Source organism: Callionymus lyra, chromosome 6 (genome assembly GCF_982586985.1).
Source record: "Callionymus lyra chromosome 6, fCalLyr1.hap1.1, whole genome shotgun sequence".
Taxonomy (NCBI): domain Eukaryota; kingdom Metazoa; phylum Chordata; class Actinopteri; order Syngnathiformes; family Callionymidae; genus Callionymus; species Callionymus lyra.
In genome coordinates, this window is record NC_141823.1 from 18,832,656 (window position 1) to 18,853,640 (window position 20,985).

The 20,985-nt window shown below is 37.5% G+C and overlaps 1 protein-coding gene across 6 annotated transcripts in view; it reads left to right on the forward strand.

Moving 5' to 3' along the window:
• plce1 (phospholipase C, epsilon 1) overlaps window positions 1-20,985 on the forward strand; it is a 61,368-nt gene that overhangs the window by 23,122 nt on the left and 17,261 nt on the right. For 4 of the 6 annotated variants that reach the window (XM_087794052.1, XM_087794053.1, XM_087794054.1 and 1 more), the window contains exons 6-14: window positions 4,651-4,817; window positions 5,151-5,293; window positions 14,275-14,426; window positions 15,122-15,289; window positions 18,340-18,485; window positions 18,571-18,722; window positions 18,804-18,913; window positions 19,084-19,193; window positions 19,271-19,387. In XM_087794052.1, the coding sequence (XP_087650178.1) occupies window positions 4,651-4,817; window positions 5,151-5,293; window positions 14,275-14,426; window positions 15,122-15,289; window positions 18,340-18,485; window positions 18,571-18,722; window positions 18,804-18,913; window positions 19,084-19,193; window positions 19,271-19,387 (1,265 nt within the window). Of the gene's footprint in view, window positions 1-4,650; window positions 4,818-5,150; window positions 5,294-9,999; window positions 10,158-14,274; window positions 14,427-15,121; window positions 15,290-18,339; window positions 18,486-18,570; window positions 18,723-18,803; window positions 18,914-19,083; window positions 19,194-19,270; window positions 19,388-20,985 lie in introns of those variants that run through there. The other 2 variants (XM_087794055.1, XM_087794056.1) reach the window with 2 other exon arrangements.

Consider the following 20,985-nt stretch of genomic DNA (forward strand, 5'->3'; position numbering starts at 1 on the left):
GTCCACTTTAGGCTGATATCGTGACGAAACTTAATGTCTTATGTTTTAGAGTCTAACTGGCAAAATGGTTTGAGTGTGGGTTGAATGGCATTCTCTGTCTCTCCAGCTTTTGCTTTCAGCTAAATTTATTATTTTTTACTTTTAATCTTTGCCTGTCATGTGCAGCGGCATATAAATCTATTCTGACTGAGCGAGAACCCTCACCCGTCGTCGTCATCCATACTACTGTGGTGATGCATGAGCTGAAGATTGTAAGGGAGTGCTGCAAATGAGAGGAGATGTGCACATGTATAAGTGTCATTTGAGCTGTGAAGGTTATCTCCATCTCATACATATTGACACATGTGTGGGTTTAAGGATACAATTCCATACGGTCCTCCAGTTACTCAAAATCATTTTTGGGGTGGTTGGGATACAGCCATGTGAATTGTGAAGTGTATCCTCAAAATAGACGACACTACAAATCTATTAAAGATTTTACCCTTGTGTTATCTCTGGGTCAAGATGACCTGGTGGCCCAAAAATAAATGTTTGCAATATCCCTTGTGTTGCCTCTGGGTCAAGGTTTATTTTCTTTGTTCTTTACTCAATATCTGAATAAACTGTTTAAATGTAAAAGTTAAATATGGAAGTTTACATTTTTTTTAAAATAAAATGCATGATTTTTTACTGTTCAATAAAATGTTTTTTTTTTTTTTGCCAGCTAAACATTGTTTTTATTCGTCATGCATTTTTGTGTTGCAAATTCAGGAGAGGCTCATTGATGTAAATGGGGAGCTTGTGTTAAAATGGCTTTATTGTTGGTTTTAAATTATCTGTGTTATTCTGATTATCTTAAAACGTTCATATTAAACAATATTATGCTTAAACAAATCAGTAAAGTTGAATAAACCTTTGTCTTTATATCAGGTTATGTAATGGCCTTTCTTCCTTTTTTGGATTTTAATTCTTTTATCAATTCTTTTCCTCTCTGTATCTTTAGGTAAAACATTATTATAATCATACACTTGATACACAATCAAAAGTAATAATAACAATTAGCTAAATCTACATTTCACATGGATCTTCGTGTGTGGGGTAAGTCTAAGCCTAATGTCCTCTCGGTGACCTCAGTTCGCACTGTATGGACCAGAATATCTTGGGTTGACCTAACCTTTGACCTACTCCTTTAAACACTGACCTTCTGGCCAATGTCGGGTCACCTTCGTCTCCTCGATGACTCTAAAAGGAGATTCGTTAAAATATAGTCTTTCTTCTGCAAGGCGGTCCACCTCAGAAGAACGTAACTGTCTGGGGGTTAAAAGGTTCTGTTGCAGAAGATCTGCTCGACTTCACTTCAGAGCCCTTGCCTTAAATTTAAGGTTAACTTGGCTGCGCGGAGCATAAGTATGTGGTTTTGTGTAGAGTGTGAAGGACTCATCCATCAGACACAGTCCATGATGTATTTTATTTACGCTGTAAGTGAGTGTGTCACAGGAGTCTAGAGAGTCGAAGACATGAAAGTAAAGCGGTCAGAATGTTTGGGGTTGTGTCTCGGGTTTCAACCTCCCTCGGGTCCGGTCATGCTCGTGCATTTTTTTTCTCTTAGGTATGGAATACATAGTGGCACGAGCGTGAGTCAGAGTGTTTGCACGTCTGCGTCGAAGCATGTGGATTCAATATGTCTGTCATTGTGTGTGTGCATTCCAACTGTAAGTTCAGTGGAGCTCGGAGGTGCCCCCCAATAATCCTTTCTCGGAATGGAAGTTACCAGGCAGAAAAATGACCCGGCAGGCTTCTAATGGGTGCTTATTATGAGCGACTTAGTTCTTATGTGTTGCTCTACGAGAAACTAAAACTGTTCTGATTAATATTCTTTTGGATATGATTATTAGTTTAAAAACATTTGGACATTTTTGTTTGTGACTGTTACAGTGGTTTAAAGACATAATGAAAAAAGTTGGAGAACAAAGGGTAACTAATGTGAAAACCTAACTTTCCTGATTCACTCACATTTTTGTCAAAATCTAAGCCAGTTGTAATCACACCCCCTTTGTTTATACAACAAGTCCCTTGGAGGTGAAGACTTCAAGGATTGGTTACGTGCAGTGACAAACCTCAATCCTTGACCAATCCTAGCAGGTTGGGGGTAAAGAAGAGAATAGAACGGCATGTTTTCAGTGGGTGGGGTTTAATCACATTTTTTAATGTAAATATTTCAGTTAAAAGAGAGTTTTGTGGAAACGCACATACTGACAAGTACAATTGGGGATCAACTTCAAAACACCTTGTTGTATCTTTTTTTTTGTGCATCAATTTGCAAAAAATCGTTTTGTTTGTTAAAATTAAATTGCAAGTGTAGAACAAGACAGGACCAGGATTGACGTTCTCGTTCTGCAAATCTAACTGTAAATCTGTACATGTGTTCCCTCAAAATATACAACACCACAAACCAATTAAGATTTTTACCCTTGTGTTATCTCTAGGTCAAGGTGACCCAGTAAAATGAGTCTGTGTGACAACAGGCAGAATACCTGGTTAAATTCTGGATTTTGAACAATGTTTAATTTCTATCCTAATCATTATATACTGTATTATCTTAAAGAAAGTAATTTATATTTAAAGAGCACTTTTCTAGACCAGGGTCACAAAGCGCTTAAACAGTAAAAAAAAAAGACTCAAAAAATATATACTAAAAAGATCAAGATCAAGGAAATGTACTTGTTATTTCAAATACTTATGTCATCTGCTGTCAATAAATAAAACTTCAGTATTTACATTGGAGAATTTTATCCAATAATTGTTTTGTATAATTTACGTGTTGTTTTTTTGCCTAATATAGTTTGAAGAGTGTTTATTTGTCCAGACAGCTGCTTGTCCTAAAATAGATGCACATTCTCTGTCGGTTCTTTGTAGTTAGGAACTCTCACATGCAACACATCCACTTCATTTGGTAGATGACTTCGCTTTCATTATTATATATTAAATGTTTTTTTTTTATTAATGTGAAGCAAGTAAATGGGTAAAGTAGGGAAAGAAGGTCCACCACTTATCACTGTGAGGTTGTTGGTTACATAAAGTGTTTTTTATTACGTGGGATTCTTTGCCTCTTACTTAACCAGTCTTTAAACGTGCAAGCTGGTGTGTGTCCTCTTCTCCTGGGACATTTCAGATCTGACAACAGAAGATCTACCCGCCTTGCAGGAAACCTCTCCCACTCAGACAACCACTTGGCCAAGAAACACAAACTTGTTTGATTATAACATATATATTTTGAAAAACAGACCTTGGTGAAATCAAATCGTTTTTTTTCGCTTCTGTGGCGAAATATTTCAGCCAAGATGCATTTTAAAAATCTAATTCCAACAGCAATATGGATTTTCTCCCCTTATTTACAATTTCCCTCCTGGCTCAAGGCTTTAGTGCCCACTTTGAGTGCTGTAACATGCTCCATCAGTGATGTTTTCTAGACTGAAGCCTGTTAGCGGGTTCACTTGGGGGCATAAAAAAAAAGTCAATTATTCTGGATAAGTGTTTCCTTTTATGTCAGAAAGGTTTACTTCCAAGAAAAGGGTGAACTGAAGGAGAAGCCTTTTTTTCCTCCTTCTTTTACCTTTTCTTGTGCTCAGCTTGTATGCTGTTTTACAGTTTCCTTTTTTTTCTTCTCTCAATTTCTCTTCTATTGTATATACATCTGTCCATCCGGCCCAGATCAGCAGTCCAAGTAGAATAAACACACAGGCTTTTTTAAAAAAAGGTTTCGTAAGCGTAAGGTAAAAAAAACGAAATCTTCACAGAGAGGTGGGAAATCTTTTCATGCTGCTGCTTTGTTGTTTACATGTATTCTTTATTAAAGTTGTTCTTTTGCATCCTTTGTGTTCATTTGAGTTTTTTTCTTGTATAAAATGTGACGTATGTACTTTCCCTTTATTTTTTTGTAAGTTTCAACAAATAGGAGAAGTGTGATGAGAATAATTCTGTTCCTAAAAAATGAAAAGTTCTTATTAATTACAATATTTTATTTTTATAGAAATAAATGAATTTGCAATTTAGGAGATTGTATACAATTAATATTACTTAATTTGAAACAACGTATGTAAGTGTATTGCCGGTCAAATCATGGCCAAATCTGGACTGCCGAGTAATTTAATGTGGCCATTGACAGTTGTCTAAGTAGATGAATGGTTATGTTGATATGGTTACCTTTAAAGATGCCTGTTTTTAAGATAAGATAAGGGACAATGATGATGGATTTCAACAAAAACTTATGTTGAAGGAAACTAGTTTGGTGAAACTGAACAATAAGGAGATAATATAGATGGATTCAAAGAATGAAAAGAACATATGAAGGTCCTACTTCCTGATGGGAAAATTGATAGTTAGTTGTTGTGTGATTGAGTTTAACGCCGGTTTAAAGAATAATGGCTAAAACAAATGTATAATGATGTCAGATAGTGTCACAATATTGACTTCATTTTACAAATAATAATACAAATTATGCATAAACGTATAACACATCCATAAACAAGCTGAAAACAAGACTGGGGCTCTTGAGCGCACATTCTAAATATTAAAAATGTTTTGTGAGTGTACTTGACATTTAACAGTTTGCACCCCATTCTCATTTGTCTTCCAAAGAAGTAACATATTTGTTCGTGCCAACTTCAACAGGTTGCCAACTATGAGCTGCTCACACAAGAAGTCAACCTGATCCATCCTGCCAAGAAGCTGCTGCTGTCCACTGCTGGTTGCGTCTGCCTCAGGAATTCTCACTGGACCCAACCACGACCCGGTCTCCTCCTGGATCCTCCATGGCATCGATCTTCCTGTCCATATAGGTGGGACCCCACTTTTCTAAATGACCATTCAAACTCATGAGGCTAGGTTGGATCTTACATGAAATTGTAGCAACGATGTTTTATTGACTACTTCTTGACATTGAACAGAATACTCTTCTGACATCTTTTGTGGTGTATATCTTACTCTTGGAGATTAAGTCCAGATGAGCTGCTTGTTGAATTTTGATATAATTACATTTTTTCTTTCTCCAAATCTTTAACTGCTATTTTGTGAAGCATACGCTGCATTTACTTGTTAGGTTTAAAAATAAAATTAAGATTAAAAACCTTTTCCCTCAGTCACACTTCTTTTGTTTGTTGCTCTTCTTCCAGGCTTTATCGTGCCTGTAGCCAAAGGACAGTCGTGTGCTCCCTGCTGACTGGATCTCTACTGGAAGCAACAGCAGCTCTAGGAGCTCGCTCCTCTTTTCCCTGCCCTCCCACCCCCCCGACAAACTGCCACGCTGTTCTGAAAGGTACACTTTCCATTTGTCTTTCAAAGGATGTATTTGTTAATTCTGATTTTTTAAATTTTGATTAAGCATTATTATAACAAAAGCACGTTTTTTTTTTACAATTATATAGACTACTTTTCGAGCATTCAACTTTGACTTTTGTGTTGTTGTTGCAATCTAGAAGCTGGCGTTTCTCATGTTCCATTTTCTCATTTGCAAGTTGCGTCTTATTTTCATAACACGCATACAAGCATCGTTTGGTCACGTTAATGCCACTTGAATTAGGTGTTTTTTTTCGGCTTCAAGATCAATCAAGATTCAAGGGCAACTTTGCAAGTATATATTGGTACATATATGTGGAATCTTTCGTGGTTGTGGACGACTATGGAATTTGTAACAAACATTTTTAATAGCGTTTTTTAATAAGTTTTATATTTCTTTGCCGTCTTGTCTAGATCAGTATATACAGTTGTCCTTACTACATGTTTAAGCTTAATATATCCTAAAATGTTTGCATCTCAGAGAGAAAGTCAAATCTTGTTTTGGCACCGAGGCAACCCATGACCTCCTTTGTATGACGTCAATAACTTATGGCTCAACCATCCATCAACCATGATTTATAATGCAAAGAAGCAATAGTTTTTACTCCCTCAGCAAACCGCCCAAAAAAATAGCCATAGATCTCTGTCATCGTTTTTCTTGAATCTGAGTACTTTGGAGATCACTTGCCTATAGAATCTGTAGAACATGTTGCTTTGTAATTGGTGCACACCCTGGTGTTGCCCCGTCTGCAGCTCATGACAGCCCATCGGGTAGGGCACAAATTTACATGGGCTCTTGCCATAGAGTTATGTGCATGACGGCATCTTCATGCTCTACTTGCATATCAGATTGTGGGTTACATGAAAATGGGAGTTCCCCTGAAAGGGTTCCCTCAACTACTTAATCACATCATCAGTTCCATCATCACTATTGTAAATAAGCACTTCCTCGATAATCTCCGTTCACTGTTGTTCCAAACTCTTCCTAAAGCTGTTTAAGTTGGGTTCTTCACAAAAACATGAAATTTGAGTCCTCTTTGTTTGATTCCTAGAATAAAGGCTTACTGCTATATCCCCCTGTGGTCTTCCATTTCAATCTGTTCTCTTCCTGTTTGATCTGTTCCCATGTGTCCTTATCCACACTAGAGTTTGGGTTAACAGAAGCATGTAACTGTTTATATTCAGTGGTTTCCCTTCGTTGTGTTTTTGCTTCTTGTGCCTTCGTTCATGGGAGAAAGTAAGGAAAATGGATGATGATATGGGATAGTTCAGTGAAGGTTCCGGTATTATTTTTTTTAATCAACATCAGGAAAGTGAATGTAATTTGTTCACACAGCAATTGGAAACGTTCAGATTTAGTGCTTGGACACAGATGTGTTATAAGGAAAAATGCTGAAAGTTAAAAAAGTAAGATTGTGAAAATGATGTATGATTAATTATACTGTGGTGAGCAAGGGAAGCCAAATAACGTTTGCTTTTAAACGTAATTTGTGAGCTAACATTCCTCTCAACATTACTCCTAGAAACGGTGACCTAAGATTAACACAAACATAAAACTCCCATGAAGCTTTGCTTCCCCGGCCCCTCAATCAAAGCTGCTGATCACAACACAATGAATGAGAAATGTGATGATCAAAGTTGGAGAAAAGCAAAATATAATTGATAGATCTTGACTGATTTTAAATCTTGTGTGTCATTATTTTTTATTTATATTGTATGTAGCGGCAGTTAGCTCTGTTGCCACTTCTATAATGGGGCTGCTTAAAAGTGAACTTATCTCTGTTAATCTCACTTCCCCGCTCGCTGCAAGTTACGCGACAGCACATGACTTCATCCCGCAGTCAGTCTGGCCTCTGGTCCGCCGCTCAGCTGGTAACTCCATGTTCAGCTTCTCCGCAATGATGTTACGTGTGACTCGAAGGTAAGCTGAGCCGGACATTAATTTCCACTGGCAGACGGCCAGTGAGCAGGCTGTCTCTGCTTGGATCACAGATACACATACTATACACACGTATATTATAAAACACAAAATTACAGGTTCTGTGGCCAAGTTTTCCATGATACGTTGCGATCAAAAGACAATTGTTTTTTTTTTTCAAAACAAGTGATTGAGTGAATAACTTTGACATGAGAGAGTTTTGGTTGAATCTGCCATATATGCATGTTTGTGAGTGTGTACACAGGTGTACACAAAACACGTGTGTATCCCCCCAGATCAAAGTGTGAAATGACTATGGAGTTTTGAGCCATCGCCAAGTCATGGCTTTTTAGCCAAGTTATTCGTTTTGGACCTGACAGTTACCTCTGACTTTAGGCAACAGGAATTTTTAAACAGATGGTTTATGTGATTCCAGCAGTTTTCTTGTTGACTTCATTGGTTCGTCTGAGGAGCATTTGTCATAGTAATAAAGCCTTTTTTATACGCATCTATTAAAATAAAGAATCCTCTTCATTAATTTACATTTCTGTTATTTCCTAAAACATTAAAAACATTCACTTTTATTGATCTAAATGATAGGTCATCCATGCATACATGCGTTAATAGCTTTCAATAAAGACACTATGCAAGTACAGGATAAATAATGAAGGAACAGAACTGCTCACAACTATAATACAAATGTTTTTTGCACTAGATTTATACATATTATTTTACACTAGGGACTGATTAATGAGGTTTCATTAAACAGTCATTGAGTGTCGTCATTTTCAGAGCTCAAAAAGCGGCGCTCTTGGTTTAAAAAGGATTTACCTTTTTTTTCAGCAGGTAGCACAAAAGACTTAACCTAATGGTTCACACTAGTTACCTCCCATGGATTTAAACCAGCAACTTCCTCATATTCCCATGTGAATAAGAACAGTTTGTCTCCTTTCTTGAGTTCATTTCCATCCTATCATGGTTTACTGGTCGTCTGAAGAGGAAGCATGTTCTGTCCTTCCTTTCTATTTTTCTTCCTCCTTGCATTTCTTTCATTCATCATTGTACATTGTGTCGTTCACTGCTGCTGGAGACCCATTGACAACAGATGTGGTGGGGAGTCGTACGGAAGGGAATTCTCAAGGATAAAAAAATATTGTTTTCAGAGCCATAGAATTGCTTAAAATAAACGTGTGAAGATTTCTGCTCATTTTTGTTATTTCCTCTGAGAAATGGCTTTTTGTAGACTGCTCATCAGAGTTATTTATATTACACGTTATTAATGGCTGTGTCCCTGGTGTCTTCTTTATTTGTCCCGACGATGAGTCTAAAATGGTAAAATCGTATTAATACTAACTTCTTGTTGTTCTGAAAGAGATAAAAAAAACCAACCCTCCACCCCGCCCCCCCCAAAATATTTTTTGTAATGGTCACGATGGTGATGCTACATTAAAGCCATTGTCATCTATCATTCCCATTCCCTGAAGTTGAAAAGCCTGTTATCTCACTGCTTGCGAAACACTGTGAGCTTGTAATGCAGAAGAACCAATGATTCAGCGGCGCTGTTAGCATTCGGAAAACATGACGATTTGCTCACTGGTGTTGTGCGCTCTACGGCGAAATGGAAGGAAACGTAAAGGTACGAACCTATATCATTTTCTTTATTTTAGCCATAGATTGTCCAGCCATTTGTTTAGTGGTTGACTTAGCAGTTATTCATCACCTCAGGTGTTAGTAACTTTACTGTTATGTCTCGCTACATCTATGAGCTCTGGTATATTATGCGTTCGGTAAATAATAATAATAATTTAACTTCAACTGTAATACAGTACATTTAGAAAAATAACTACATATATACATATATATATATACAAAAATCCTAAAAAGGGGACTTACTGTATTATTAATATTAACGTTGTTACTAGTACCCAATTTCTCTTTTTCAATTTCCCATGTCACAGGAAGCAGCTACTGATTTGTATGCATGTGGTTATTTGAATCACAAATTCTTAAATGAGTCACATGGCTCAGGCTGAACGAGTGTTCGACAATTATCCACATCAGTGCTTTGATCCTGTGCATGTGTCGAAACTAATGTCCATAATTAACATTGGCAATTCTGGTGATGAGAAATGGATGCATTAATACTACTTATTATTATTATTATTATGATTATGCCGGAGATGAGAACAAGATTACATTATTTAAATCTCAAATAAAAAATAAAAAAGTCAAATGAACAGAAGACTGACAACAAAATGTGGATTAAGTGAAGAACATAAATTCAGATCACTTGAATTTACTAATGACGTTTATATCTGTTATATCTGCCAAATTAATATACTTCGGTCAGTGACAATTGTCGTGTTATATCAAGCCTTCACTGTACATTAACTTTAATTCTAAATGTAAATAATAGCAAAGTTGTAAGTGTTTGTTCATATAACATTACAAATATCTTGCTCTGGGGAAATCTATGCTTGTGTGAGGTATGGTAGTCAAGGCTGTCCAGTGGTCATCTGGGCTTAACTCTTACACATGTGTGTGAACTGTGGTCAGTGTCGGGGGAAGAGGAGGCGGCACACAGGGAGGGAAATAAAGAGCCGGAGAGATTGTGATCTCGAAGGAGAACATTCGTATGTGCTGATGAGAAGTGCAGATGAAGGGGTAAGACGGTCAGTAAAACGAAACGAAGCCGGTAAACTGTGGACGGAGAACACTGAGCGGGGAGGGGGGAGGAGGCAGTGAGAGGGAGAGAGGGAGCAGCTGCAAAGGGAGTCGGGACTGGTGGCTGAAATGTGGACAAGTATACCTTGATCACCTCGACACTGAGCGGTCAGTGTGGGAGGCAGCAGCAGCCAGCTGGAACTATCCACCATGAAGCTCTCGCAGAGAATGGACTTCAGGCTGATCAGTGAGTAGACCACATGTGAGTTTGGGTGTCAACAGTTCATGTGTCTTCGCATGTGTGTGAGTCTGGTCCTCTGTATGAATTAAATCTGACTCCACGATGAATTTAAAAATCAGGATGTTTAATTTTCTAGAAGACTGTCTACTTTGATTCGCTCCAGTAGTGAGATAAAAAACAGAGCTCACGCTCTCACACGCTTCTACTGCCTTGCACCTGAAAAATTGGATTCATTGGTCATCTTTGATTTAATCATGCTTGAACTCAAACCCATATGCTTCCAACAAGATTTTCACTTTTATTTATTTTGCACTCGCAATTAAAATGGCGTTTTTAGTTTTATCTTTAGTCATAATGTGTTGTCGTTTTGACTAAAGATGAAGATGTTTTGAATCATTTTTAAGATAAGGAAATTATTATTATTATTATTATTAGTTAAGTATAGCTTACTGCTGTCAATACAGGTTTTGTCAAGGTTGATATGATTTGTTAATAAGTATCTGATCATCTTTTGATTAATCATTGTATTTTATTATCATATTAAATAATAATATGGTGGAGCCTTTTTCTTCTTATGTTATTCAGAATTTGTATTTAAGAAATAAAAAGGAGCAATTTCCAAAATGACTTTTTTCCCCTCTTTCAACTGTGACTCATTCCTGACTGTTATTCGCATGACATCCATGTATCACTGCATGTGCTTTGGTTTAATAATAACAAGTTACATTTTAAGGAATTTTCATCCTGCTCCTCTTGACGTCTGCTTTTGCACAGCAGTTCCACGAGACGAGGTGTTTTGCATTGTGACCCCTTCATACCGGAGCCCTGACAGAATGACAGTCAAGAATTTCAGTCAGTAGGTTACATCACATTTAAGTGACCCTCAAATTAAAAACAGTTCTGTAAGATCCTTCAAATCTTTCTCGTCCCCCCCCACATGTAGTTCCTGCTCACCTGGCCTCTTCTGAAACGTAATGGCTTTCCATGAAAAAGAAAGTACACGGTTTCCTGTGTTTTTTCTCACCGACATCACTTCTCTTTGGTGATTCCCGTGCTCTTATCTTGATGGTTGTCGAGACGTAGTCGCCCTGCACTTATGCACGAAGGTCACGGGAAACTGTGAATATATTCATGAGTCTACGTTAAATCTGTGTGTGGTCAAGAACCTGTCTGATCCACGACAGAAACTCTCTTTGATAACGTTCTTCAGTCAAGACGGATCAATGTTTACTGCTTCAAGTGCTGCTCTGCGTGTTCTGTGACTCATGAGGTCAGATATTGCCGTATATATTATGAAGTGTTTATAAGAGCGCCCTGTGCGTGAGCAAGCCGTGTCTGGATTCATGTGCATATTGGTTTTTGCTTGTGCTTTGATGTCCATTCCTGTTTGACATTAATGAAGCTTCTCCTGCATGAAGGTAGATAGTTTTGTGAACCTTGGTTTGTATGCTGTCCTTAAATGTCCTTCAGCTTGAAGAGAAAAAAGATGATTTTTGCATTTAAATAATCCAATATTGTATATATTATAGATGTTCAAGGGTTTGGAACACCAGCAGCAGCTCTGAAAAAACATTTGTCTTCTGAAATTAAAATGTAGTTTCCGCCTCAATAATCTAGATGGAAGGAAAGAAGGTAATTCCTTCCTTAGTGTTTACTTTGATCCTCAAAGTCATTATGATGGTGGTGGCTGCAGCATTTATGTAACTTTTCCTTGAGATGAATACAGCCGTTTATTCTAATGTCAGACCTGAGGGGCTTCCATGCAGAGACCACACAATAAAAGCATTTACAGATATCTACGTATCATGTACATATCGTATTATATTGTGTTTTTATCAATATTTTACACACTTACACACACAAAGGGATAAAACTAAAGCATATTATGGTTTGATAGAATAAATTGTGTAAAGTTGTTTTTCTCTATTTATAGAGTCAGGGGTTTGTGGAGTTGATTTTTAAAGAGTCCTTTGACTGGACTGGTTGTTTTGCACCTGTTAAAGTGCCCGGCATACTGTAGCCAGGAAGTTGTCAACAGCTCCGAGCGTGCACAGGAACAGTGCGCACGTAGATGATTGCCATCACCAGGCGAAGATGGAAGGATATGTTCAAGTTTTTTTTACTTCGTCTGCTTCAAAACATGTGTTGCTGAAACCTTGACTGGCAGCTTTGCTTTGAATCATGTCAGACTCAAAGTATCACTTATTATTTCTTCGTGCTTGGACCTGGAAAATGTATTTTCTTTTCTTTTTTTTGGTAACCCCTTGTTGCCATATTCTACTGACTGATGAGTAGTGAGTCTGGAATAGACTGTCGGTTACAGAAAGATACATTTATCTTACAGCAAATGTATTTTTATACGTATTACTAAGACCAATTGCTTTTAAAATGATTGTCTATTTTTAAGATATCCATACAAAACCAACTTATTCACAAGGAAGCAGTGGGTGGTCATTAAACTAAAATGATTTCCGCCAACATAGCAGTATAACGCTCCCACTCAGCATGGGGTCTATCATGTCATAATGCACCAGTGGACTTTTGTTACAACTTAATTGGTCACGGCGGAAAAATCATCAAAGTGCTTTAAAAGGATGTTCAGCCAATCTGACACACTTGGGAAGACACTGTTTCATTCAGTCGCCATTTGTTTCAAGTCAAATACCACCATAATAAGACGGTTGATGTCCACCTCTGATTCTTTCTCTCACTGTTGAGCAAATTCTTTGAAAAACAGTCCAATAAAGACATTTTATTAAAATTGAATCTCAATTATTAGGTAATGAATAAATGAATGTAGAATTCATGGATCAGTTTCTACATCTGATATCTGAATTCTGAACTTTGACAAAAAAACACATTTTTGACAATAAGAAGATTTGAATGACTTTATTATTATACTATTTAACATGACAAAAGATTTCATTTGTGTCTTGTCTTGGTACAACTTGAGTTGAACAAATAAATATTGCATGGCTAATAAACTAATCTTAGTTTAATGACAAAACCATGTGAGACATATTTATAATTTGTCTGTTCTACCACATATATTTTGTTTTGTCATGGATGTGAGGGAAAACTATCTTATATCTTATATACATATATATATACAGTATATATATACAGTATATATATATATATATATATATATATGTTTTGGTCATTTCAATTCTCAAATTGTTTCATCATAATTCACTTTGACTCTAGAACGAAAGCATCAGTCTAGTCCTGCTGTCTGCTCTGTTTGACATTTAAAGTATTCCGAGGATTACGTTGTCTCTGATGACGGATCGCAAACACTTGTTGTAGAACGAACTCCAACATTTCCACTTACTGTATTTCCTCGCTCAGATCATCTTTAATTCTACTTGTTTTCTCTCACTATATATTTACCAGATAGTCCCACTTGGTTTCATTGTTTTCCCAACTTGATTACATGGTCTGAAAAACCGAAGTAGGGCTGAAGGATCCACTAATCAAACCATATAAAAGCAGCGGCTCAGTCCTCCTGTTGCCATGGCCACCTGTTGAACATCTCCAGAGTTACCAAGGACACCCTTTTAAGCGGATGTCTGAAAATGTGTATGCATGCGTGATATTGTGCAACTCCTTCTTGCTGTTGCTGGTGTGTGCATGTGCATGACAGTTGACAATGACCAGGCGGTAGTCTGTCTAAATTTTGCTCTTCATTCCGTTTGATGAACATCCTCTTGCTTTTATGGTATTGCACTGTAAACACTGAGCGCCTCGCGGGTCTTACCCAGACGATCCCTTCACTAATCCAGAACTTGAACTTGGTTTAAAAATAATGAAGTGTAAAAAGTGAATTGTTAATAATCCTTTAGACACACTGTCTGGTTTGCCGTACTTCCTACCGGCTGCACCTCTAACATAGAAACTGTCCATTAGTCCTTTTAGCCGAGATTTAAAGAGGTTTGCATTTCTGTGTGCACATATGTGTGTAAACACGCAGACTAATGGGCCTGAGTGAAATCCAAACACAGGAACCAGCAGGTGATCAATGATGTTTACTCTCAGAGGGTGGATTGTGCTGCTTCCCTTTCACTGACACGATGAGCCGCAAATACTAGGTAAATATATATATTGACCTTTTTTTTGTGTCTTCGTTTCTCACTAGAACGTCAGCTGGCCAACAGTATGTCCAGCAACTCTCTGCCACCCAGCGTCAGTGGGATCAGTAAGGAGCTGGCTGAGCTGCGACACCTCGTCCAGTTCCCAGAGGAGATCGCATGCATCCTCACAGAGCAGGAGCAGCATCTCTACCAGCGGGTAAACCCTGTTCACTGTTGACATTTTTCTGTTGGCTGCGACTCGCACACAATTCAAAATATGTGTATGGAATGTAAACCAGCCTTGTATACATTTATAAATATCTATATCTTCTCTTGTGTGTTTAAATTATTTGCAAGTATCTTCAATGAAAGGCAGTTGATTATTTTTGTCACATTTGAATCTTCTTTTATCATATTATTCAGAATTAAATTATTAAAAAATATTGTTTGATGAAAATTGATATCATATAACTACATTAAAAATGAAAAGAAAACCCATCAAAAACGTTCTTGATCAACTTGTGTTGACCCATTAGACTCTGGATTGAACCCATAACCTTCCAATTAAAGGCTATGAATTATTATATTGTTAATGGAAAAATATTTTGAGCAGAAAATGAACTAATTATGTAATCAAATTGAATAATAAAGAGACTTACTAAATGATGACAGAAAGAAATAATTACAAAATAATACTAATAAATGAATAATGTTATTTAATGGTAATAATAAGGTGAAATACATTGTACTAAAATGAAATATTGAATAAATATAATAACTTATATTGACCGTCTGACAATTACTGAATGAAGTATCAAAATGAACCCAGAGCCAAGAAATGTTATATTGTAATAAGATGTTTTTTTTTCTCTTTCTCTTTGTACTTAATATTTTGTGTCCTGTCATTCTCAGGTCTTTCCTCTGGACTATCTCTGCTTCCTCACCCGGGATCTGGGAAGCCCTGACTATCAAACCAAGCGTCACCCGAACCTAAAGGCCTCGCTGTCTGCACCCACCATGCCCACACAGACTGCTCAACGATGCAATGCCGTGGAGGACCTGGTGGCACGATTCAACGAGGTAAGACCAGGGAGTCTGAGAAAAGAGTGTAGTTGCAGAACATTTAACAATTGTTAAGTGTAACTTCCTCTTTCACCTTTTCTCTCTTGTATTGTTGAGCTCCAGCTTTGTTAATGTAAGTCCTGCAGCAAACTAGTAAACTTTTATTTATGTGTTTAGTTGTTTAAAGTCATTTATTGTCACATTTTCAAAGCACTTTTTTATTATTTTTATTTTAAAAAGCTTCAGCTATATTTAGGAATCATGTTATTCCTACTCAGAAGTGTTTTTTACTTGCTTAATCATTATTATATTGATTGTTCCAAATAAACAATTGTTCCTATTGTGTTCATGCATGACTAAGCATTCCTAGCTATGATATCGTCGGTGACAGCAAAGCATGATGGTATGAAAGTAAGAACAGAGACGTGTTCATATTTCCTTAATCTGGTTCTGACCTGTTTACTTTGTAATCGTACCCAACTTATCAAGTCTTGACTGAGGAACACATGGTGTGTACTTAAGTGTTTTCTGGAGGAACTTGGCTCGCTCTCCATCACAGTTCCTGGACTCGGTCTTGTTCTGGTGAGAAAGTGCAAGCGAGAGATTGATTAGAAATGATGTCATCTCGTAGTCGCATTCTTTTCACATCAGCTGGTTTTTGTTTAAGTCCACGCGAGCAAGAGACATGAAAACCATCTTTCTAAATGTGAGTCGAAGCCATATATGGACACAAAAGAACAGTAATTAAGTGACAGAGAAGATCAATGTCAGCTGTTGATCGGGAGTCTCTACTTTTGTTGTTTCAGATCTAACTGATAGCTTCACCTAAACCAAGGCATTACACTGCCAAAAGCTGGAATATTAATTTTCTCTCAATAGTGTATTTGTTCAAAAGTACTTTTTTTTTTTCAATATAAAGATGGACATAACATCATAAATACATTTGAAAATTAAAGAAAAAGGTTAATAAAAAATAGAATAAAAATGACAGAAACACAGAGAACACCCCTGACCCTCATACACATGGCTACTTTCTCACTACATCACACATCTATAAAGTGTTGTTTATATATGGTTCACGGCAACCTTTATAAAAAAGGAAAAAACGTATTTAAAAAATATATTATTTATTTTTGACTTTTTTTTGTGTCAATATAAAAAAGTGATACATTTTTTCGGTTTTATAAATGATTAAAAATAATCTTTTTATATAACGTAACACTAGTTTCCTGTGAGCATAGTGACTATAGTCATTTTCATTCCTTGTATGGGAAAAGATAGTTCAGGGGTCTTAAGAGAATAGGTACAGACAGAGAGTCGGAGCAACTTTTCCGGGGCCCCTTTGTTGCTGTCCTCAACCGTCTGACTCTGACAGGCTCAGTAAGTGCTCATGCGGTCGGCCCGTCATACCTTTGTGACAACCTTGGTTATGTAATCTGGTAACGAAGGAGAGAGTGACCCTCACACGGCAGCGATGGAGACAGACTGGTGCATACTGACGGCGACATCAAAGAAGGGGGTTCAGTTTTTGTGCCCGGAATTGAATCGGTGTGTGTTACTGTCCAAGTTGTGCCAAGTGTGTATTGATAACGCTTCTAAATGCTGCCTGCGTGGACGCTTGCTGGTTTTACTGCCTACACTTATATATATATTTACCGTCTCCTGTCTATTATCCCTCATCATCACTGAGTGCTCTTGGTCTGGAACGTCGCGATTGATGCCAACACCATCCAGAGCCTTGATCTGTGCCGCAGTACTTTGCTGGTGGTCACAATGGTTTGGAAGGTAATGCAACCCAGCTGCTGACATAGCTATGCATTATGTCACTTAGCAAAAAAAGACTTCCTTGGAAGACACTCCTCTGCAGGCTGGTGTGGGAGCTGTAGATCGGGAAGGATGTTTGTTGTGATTCATCGCCAGTTATAGATAGTTTCATTGATAAAAAACAACCAAACAGAAGCTCCCACTTCCTTCACTCTGCGTTCACTTGGAAGACGACGAACCAGAAGGAGAAGTTTATTGTAATTCTGGATTACAAGTTAAACCAGGGGTGCATTTCTCCTCATCAATCCCACCCTTGTGTGTTCTCTTTTAATCTTCGGTTACCCATTTAATTTTCATTGCTGAAACTGACACTGGCTAATTTGGAAACTGCTAATCTGCAAGGATCCTTTGTTGTGTGCTCCAATGATCACACAGCTGAAAATAGTCTCACACGGTAGATATGATGTTGGCTGTGGATCAGCCCGACGGTCTCCTCCAACCATTACCAGCCTTCTCCGACTGGAGACGTGTGGCTCTCAGTCACCATAGTTAACTCACAAGAATCACTTGACACCTATTATTCTAGTTTTTAGTATTAAACATGTTTGTTTGTGTGCTTCGGTTTAATAGCGGCTGATCTATACAACTCAGTGTGGATGCTGAAATTAGGTGTGTGTGATATGAAAACAATTCGATCATGATATCTCAAGTATTATTCCCGATGTTTGTGTTCCTTTTTTGACTGTTTTTTTTTAGTTCTTGTGAAGCCAGACAGTGCAGGGACTTACTAAAGATCCGTACATAAGCCAGTAATAGATCTCTGGAGCAGAGAGATGCTTTTACAGGACACAACGGGGTCAGGGATTTCTGTGCATGTGTGTGTGGTTGTTCGCGCTCATGCGGCTTGACTTCATTTAGGCGGTTAAAGTACGCAGCAGCCAGATTGATATCTGATAGTTTCCTGTTCTGTTTGTGTGTGTGTGCAGAACAGAGGACATGAAAGAGCTGAACCATGAGTCAAATCTCACACACACACACAAAAAAAAAAAAAAAAAATCTTCTTTTAGGGGTTAACTCTGGGTCAAGGTGAACGACCTCCCTGGCTTCCAGAAATACATATGCAGCGGTGGAGGGAAGAGGGAATGTGTGTAAATAAGCAAATGTCCAAAAACATTATATAAAAGGTTTTAGTTGACTCATTTATTTTTTGTTGTCTTTATTATAGTCATTATATCTAAATTTTCTTTTATTCAATTCATATTTGTATTGATGTATTTAACAATGAATTATTTTTCTACCTGCAGGTGAGTTCATGGGTGACCTGGCTGGTTCTGACGGCCAGCTCTATGGAGGAGAAGAGAGAAGTGTTCTCGTACATGGTTCATGTGGCCAAATGCTGCTGGAACATGGGAAACTACAATGGCGTCATGGAGTTTTTAGCTGGGCTCAGGTTTGTGGAATGCAGTGACACAACTGAAAAGGATTTTTTTTTGTTTTATTTGGCCTCAATAAAATGACATCTGATTGTGTCTTAGATCTCGCAAGGTTCTGAAGATGTGGCAGTTTATGGACCAGTCGGATATCGAAACCATGAGAAGCCTTAAAGACGCTATGGCTCAGCATGAGTCGTCATCCGAATACAAAAAGGTTGTCACCAGAGCCCTTAATATCCCGGGCTGCAAGGCAAGTTGGAATCTCCTGTGCGTTTAATTTTGAAGATATGAAAGTGTAACCCATGCATACTATTTTGTCAAATGAAAACAGGTAGTGCCGTTCTGTGGCGTCTTTCTGAAGGAACTGGGTGACGCGTTGGATGGAACAGCAAGTATCATCAGTCTTAAACCAACAACCCCTGTGCACACAGAAGACAGCATTGAGGTAAATTGATAGATAGATGGATGAATGGATGAATGGATGGATGGATGGATGGATGGATATTTGTCAAAATAATCAAGTACACACATATAAACATATAAAAAGACATAAATAAATAAACAATGTGTGAAATGAAATATAGAACAAAGTTAACTTTTTCATTGTGTCTGCAGTTTGTGTCGGAGTACAACGGTCAGCACAACTTTGTGTCACGATCCAGCTCAGATGGTCTTCATGCACCAGAGAAGGAAGCTACTGTGAACAACATCCTCCAGATCATTAGGTATAAAAGACCTTTAAGTTATCGACCTTCAATCTTTGAATAGTTTAATCACTCAATTGTATTTTCTCTTTCCTTAGATCATGTAATCGCAGTTTGGAGGCAGAAGATCCTGACGAAGCTTCACTCAATTCCTCGTCTACTGGACCATCCCCAGCATCCAGAAACAACTCTTTAAGGGACCGCTGTCGAAACCAGTAAGTTGCTTTTTTTTTTACAGTAAATGTGCAGCAGCATTTTTTGAAGGGGCTTTTCATTTCTTTTGGAAAACTCATCAGGACACTGCATCCTTTTGAAAACTAAAAATCATATACTGTATACATTTTTCAAGTTAAGATGTATACTTGAGCTGCCGGTTCTTAGGGTAGTTTCTGTCTGTTTTAATTAAATACAATGAATTTTAGTTTGTAATGTATCTGACATCACCTCATCACCTCACATAAAATTGTAAAAATCAAGCTTTTTTAATGGCATTCACGTGAGAAATAGCTATGTCCAATACGTTTGTTAGAAACTATTTCTGCTTATTACATATATTATTATTTTTGTGAAATATTGATTCATAGCGAATATCATATCATAGTCGCAAACACTGAAATAATATTATCATCTGAGTTCTTAGAATTTCGTGTGTATTATAACATAATGACTAATGTTTGTTCCAAGACTAAATTTGATTTAATATATTAATTTTTTCATTACTTAGACAGAATAAGTGCAACACAAGTCAAATATTATGTCATTGCTGACATTTAGTAGTTTCCAGGCTGAGTCTAGACTGTACTGTTCAGGGTTCTACACCAGGTGGATGATTTGCAATGATAGGTAAAAAGGTAGGTAAAAATCCGTTAGTCACAACGTGTACAGATAAAAATAAAGCTGCATGAGAGAACACTTGCATTACACTAAAAAAGAAACGGAATGTAACAAACTGCCTGTGCTGCCGGTAAAACAATGTGAACATTACTTAATGTTCCTTCTGAAGCTCCAAAACCTATCATTTCCTCATTCATGCCAAAGAAATTCAGACAAGGAGGTGAAATGGTCTTGGTGTGTCCTTTCAGTGTTTCCTCCATCTTGCTACAATCACTGCAGAGTTCCCAACACTCAAGTGTACAGTTTCATTTGATAAAATTGATTTCAGATTGATCATTTTGTCTGCACTCAATAAACTGATGTGCATTCTGTGCATCGATATTTAGTATTTTGAGTGCATTAGCAAAAGGACATGGACTCTATTTAAACTTTGAGTTAATATTAGGGATTTTTTTCTAATACTGACTCTCTGTTCTCTCTCGAACATTATGAAGTGAAAGAAGCCAGCGAATCATTGTTATTAGGATAAAACAATGGCCGAATAAACACCTGTGTCATAGAGAAAAATGATAGCAGACGAGATTCCTGTCCAGACAGGAAGAAGCAGAGCTCTGGTGCTTTTCAGCAAAATAATGGCCAGTTGTTCACGACACAAACTGGGACTTTGAACAGAAACATTCACGGTTATTAGAAAACTAATTTCCTAATGGGTCTGTGTGGTTTCTATTAAAACACTGGATCCTGCCTCTGCTTGAGCAACTAATAAATACTTTGTTTCTCTACTCACTCTCTTAGTCTGTTTTCATTTTTCTATTTTTCCAGTTCACACTCTTTTAGGACTTCTCAAGAAACCAAGAGTGCCTTGTAAGTGTTTCTAGGAGTTGACAAGGTTTCGTGAAACAGCTGGTGAGGTTTTATGAAACCTAATTGTCAGAGCCCAATAGAAGGCTCTATAAACTTTGAATGTAAACCAAAAAAA